A 4,406-nucleotide genomic window follows, 5' to 3' on the forward strand; every position below is an offset into this window, starting at 1 on the left:
TTACTACATAACAAAGTAACTAGAGTATATTTCATATAATATCACATTCAACTAATATAATAAGAAACTATAAAACATACTTCCATGAATTCTTTTGCTCAATAATGTTAAGGACTTCACTGAATTGTAAATGAGAATCCATCACCTATAATAAATACAATTATAATATTAATTTATATCACTTTCATGCTCTACTCACTTGCAGGTATCAACTTACCACCTGAGCCAGCGCCAGATTCTACAGTTACCCTGTCTAGAGTTGACAATCGGGTACAGGCAGTGCCCGGCCATTCCGCTGAGCGCTGTCCCCAGCCATTTCCCGTTCACGATGAAGGACAGAGTGCCGTCCGTCATGTCCAGCACAACTGTAACAGAACAATTGTTTTTATTCACTGTAATCGTAACATGTAGTTGTAATTCATTACACACATCACTTATTGTATTAATGTTTTACTAAAATAAGATTCTTTTCAAAATGCGTAAGATTTACTGCATTGGTTGTAGGACTCGAATTTTGAAAACACGTTTAAAGCATTCAACTTCTAGAAACATATACAACAAATACAAAAAATATACATTCATTCACACTTCCATTTACGCTACTGTTATTGAAGACGAGCCTTTGTAGCTTAATAACACTCATTATTAGCAACAATTTCTATATCTAATCTATTAAGAATACCTCTTTTTCTTACTGAAGTGAGTATTACTGAGTAAGTTAATAGATCCCAAATTAAAGAAAGGTACAAGAGTTAGTATCACTTAGTTTATGACAGTTAGTTAATAATTAACAATGTGTCTTGTAACTTTCGTGTTTCAGATATGGCAATATCCAATCCCAAATTATACTACATAGTATAAAAATATTATATCACAACTGGTTAGGAACTTTATTCTCCATATACCGAAGAGTAAGGATCCCCAAATAAATAAATAATCAAAATAATCAACAACTTACCATGGAACTTGTCTGGCACTGTGTAGCGCTCTTCGGTTTGTTGCAGGGGGTAACACCTGTCACCCTCTCCGTTGTGGACAACTCCATCCACAAACAACTTCGTGGTGACCAGGTCCCACCCCCACGAACGATATTGGGAGTCTTCGCCGTCGGCCTGTGAATATAAAAATCTATACTGACATTTTCCTATTTATATCGGTATATTCTACATTGTGACTTAAATTTTACATAATGAGCGTCAACTCGTGGGCTGTAAAAAATCTGTCTATCCGCGCAACATCTCGAAAATAAACTGACATATACGCTTGAAATTTTGCATGAAGTCTTATGGATGTCTTAGCAACACTAAATACGATGAAATTGCATGGCACTCCATGGGACTTAGTTGAACGTTAACAAACAATTTTACATTGGTATTATTGGTAATCGCGATGACTATGAGTAAATAGCACTACAAGAAATATTTGTAAACAAACTGAGTTCAATCATACGAGATTTTAACGTGTGACTCATTAACGCTTGCAGATTATTCAAAAAGTAAAACTAAACAAGAAAAAACTATAGAGTAAGTCAGTGTTAAAAGTTGGTCAGATGATTTAATTTCAGCTCTGTCGTATGTTTTAGTACCATCCCTACTGCACGGATACTGTTATTAAAGACTGCTATGAAACTTAACTCAACGGACAAAAATGTTAATGTACTATGGGGCAAAGATTTCTTGACAAGATCATTTGCAATTTTGATATTTTTCATTAAAATTCCTTAGTACATAGAAGTAGAAAGAGCTTTATCATGCTGCAATTTCAAGCATTCAATTTGGCTGGGCGTTATTGAAGCCTATCGCTTTGTATACTGACATAATTTCTTATTTTTTTCTGTTCACAATAAAGTTCTTTTCTGAACTATATAGGCCTATATCTGTTTATCTGACCACAGGACATTTCAAGAATAAAATGAACTTAAAAATTTGACCTGAAATTCAGTCTACAACCCTAGCGAAGCTTGTTACACGAAATGTGGTGTGGCGTATTCATTACTTTCAATTCTAAGAATAATAAACAATGTACAATGTTTGTAACCAGTATAGCTTACTCCGCATACAATATATGATACTGATTATTGATCGCTGGGAAATTGTGATTCTTGGAGCTACCCGAAATTAAATCAAAATAATTACGGATGTGAATCCCCTTGTACGTGTATTTATAAAATCAAACTAGAAAATCTGATATTAGAAATAATATTCTTGGATATATTTTAGTCCCGTAGTTCATATCGACAATGGAATAAGAAGTGACCTTACATTGAGATAAGGACTGAACTCAATTACTATGTTATTATTATCTAATCGCACTGCCACGCCTGTACTTGTAAATACGTGGCAGTGTAAGTTCCTAAATGTTTTCAATTTGTTGTTCTGTAACTTAATTTGGAATAAAGATCACTATAATCAATAGTAAATCATTAGGTACTGAGAGTCAGAGAATTATATCGCAGGGAAAGGATAACACTCTAGGACTGAGTGGTTCCTATACGAGCAGGAAAGAATGCTTCTAGTAATAAGTATAACAACTCACCTTTCGTTTCATGGGGTACATCAGGCCTCCTTTTGTGGCCACGCCCACTACAGCATGACTGCCACGGTTCTCTGAAGGCCAGTCCATCTCCCACACATAAAGGCCTTCGGTGAGAAGCCGGGCCTCCTCAAAATCCTCCGTCGCAGTTGCCCGAGGGAATCGTAAATCGGTCGGCTGCAACTGTATTCAAAACGTTCTTATAGGTTCACATTATAGTGTGAAACATAATGTTTAAGACAAAATGTAATGAATAAACTATTTAGTTATGTAGTTAGTGTAAAATCAGACGTTCGAGGGCGTATTCTGTACATTGCTGCAACTAGGATAATTTAATACATATTAATGTATTTAATAAAATATTTAAATAACCTTATTTAATTAAGTTTTGTACTAACTTATATTCGGCACTACTTGTTATAAGTATGAAATGTAATAGAAGATAACATGCTCACTTACCGGACGGGAAAGATGAAGAACGGCGTCTAATATTGTCCAGCTGTAGTGGACGTGCGGTTTCTCCTCTTCATCCAAGTCTTTAAGGACGATGTCATACCGGGATTGTATGCCTCTCATCGCCCTAGAAATGATGTGAAAATTTACTGCAATACATTAAAATATAAAGCCATATGCAATTTAATTTTTCCCAAACAATAATATTTTTTAATAACTTTCGTGGAAACATTTTATGGAGATTTAAATTATACTTTCACCTGTACGAATTCCGGGATGAATAGACAAGAATGTTAGTATTTTATCTTGACTAATTAAAGCAAACGTATTTATATTAGATACAGTTATTTATTTTTTGTTTAATCGATGTTCAGCAGACGTGTGATAAGGAATATCGAATAATACGAACGGATTCATTATTAGCTGAGCATTATTGTAGCTTATCGATCAGGATGTGATAATAACGTCTCTTCTGTCATCTTCTTGTCAGTATATTCACGGCACATGTTCCTTTTTTATCTGTTTCTCTGTCTCTATGTCTATCTAAGAGACGGATACACACTTAGACTTAAAACTTTGAATGTTACCTGTTACGGGACACGAGGTCTGGAATAGTCTTAAATTGCCCAATATCCAATTACGTATATTACGATTTATTGGACTAAACGTATATATATATATTTCATGTATCATGCCCAGTAAATCATAGTACATGTAAACGAATATTTGTACAAGATATGACTCTATCTGACCTAGGATGATATGTGTTGATACATAGCCGAAAATATCTCCTATCGTATTTATGGGGTTTCTGTGACATAGTCATTCGAACATTAGAATATATGCACATTTACGGATCGTAAAGACTATCCCACTATTCTGCATAGTCCTGTTGTAAAGCGTCCGGATCTGCTTTCAAAACTAGCGGTCGATTGTGTGTACGGACGTCTGAGATGGTCAGCTATGTGCTGTTATAGATAGATTTTTAAAAATCTACCTATTACAAGCGCCCTCGTGACGAAATATCCGGGAGATTTTTTAAAATTTCTCTGATTATGGCTTCCAGAATCCAAAACTACCATAAATCGAAAATGTATATATCTGTTACAAGGTTACCCCGAATTTTATTTTTTTATAACCATAAAACTAGTCAAAGGCCTGTATCGCGAAAGGAAGTTAAGGTACAGTTTAACAAACACCGATTGGATGGCAATAGTTGCAGAGGATGTCAATGAGGGGTTTTAAAAATTGTTTGACACATTCAAAAAAGTGTACTAGAAAACCAAGCTTACTAGAAAGTATTTTATTATGACCTACTTTATATGATAAAAGAACGGGATAGGCTATTTATAATATGTAAGTCTAATCCAAATAACAAACAATATAGAAACGCATAGATTAACTTCAGAAATAGAGTGAAC

The 4,406-nt window shown here is 34.5% G+C and overlaps 1 protein-coding gene across 1 annotated transcript; it reads right to left on the reverse strand.

Annotated features, from left to right (window-relative positions):
- Positions 1-213: 213 nt before the first annotated feature.
- Positions 214-3,108, reverse strand: LOC124369554 (protein gustavus-like). Its single transcript, XM_046827582.1, has 4 exons — positions 2,992-3,108; positions 2,536-2,715; positions 959-1,112; positions 214-365 (listed from the first exon to the last, which is right to left on the reverse strand). The coding sequence occupies exons 1-4, from the start codon at positions 3,106-3,108 to the stop codon at positions 214-216; spliced, it is 603 nt and encodes a 200-aa protein (XP_046683538.1).
- Positions 3,109-4,406: the final 1,298 nt, after the last annotated feature.

The sequence above is a fragment of the Homalodisca vitripennis genome, chromosome X (assembly GCF_021130785.1).
Source record: "Homalodisca vitripennis isolate AUS2020 chromosome X, UT_GWSS_2.1, whole genome shotgun sequence".
Lineage (NCBI taxonomy): Eukaryota > Metazoa > Arthropoda > Insecta > Hemiptera > Cicadellidae > Homalodisca > Homalodisca vitripennis.

Excerpts from the sequence above, each read along its gene's own strand:
- LOC124369554 (XM_046827582.1), bottom strand. The coding sequence starts at position 3,108 with ATGAGAGGCATACAATCCCGGTATGACATCGTCCTTAAAGACTTGGAT. Across the intron at positions 2,716-2,991 it reads TTCTTCATCTTTCCCGTCCG|TTGCAGCCGACCGATTTACG; the intron begins GTAAGTGAGCAT and ends TTTTGAATACAG. Across the intron at positions 366-958 it reads AGTGCCAGACAAGTTCCATG|TTGTGCTGGACATGACGGAC; the intron begins GTAAGTTGTTGA and ends GTTCTGTTACAG.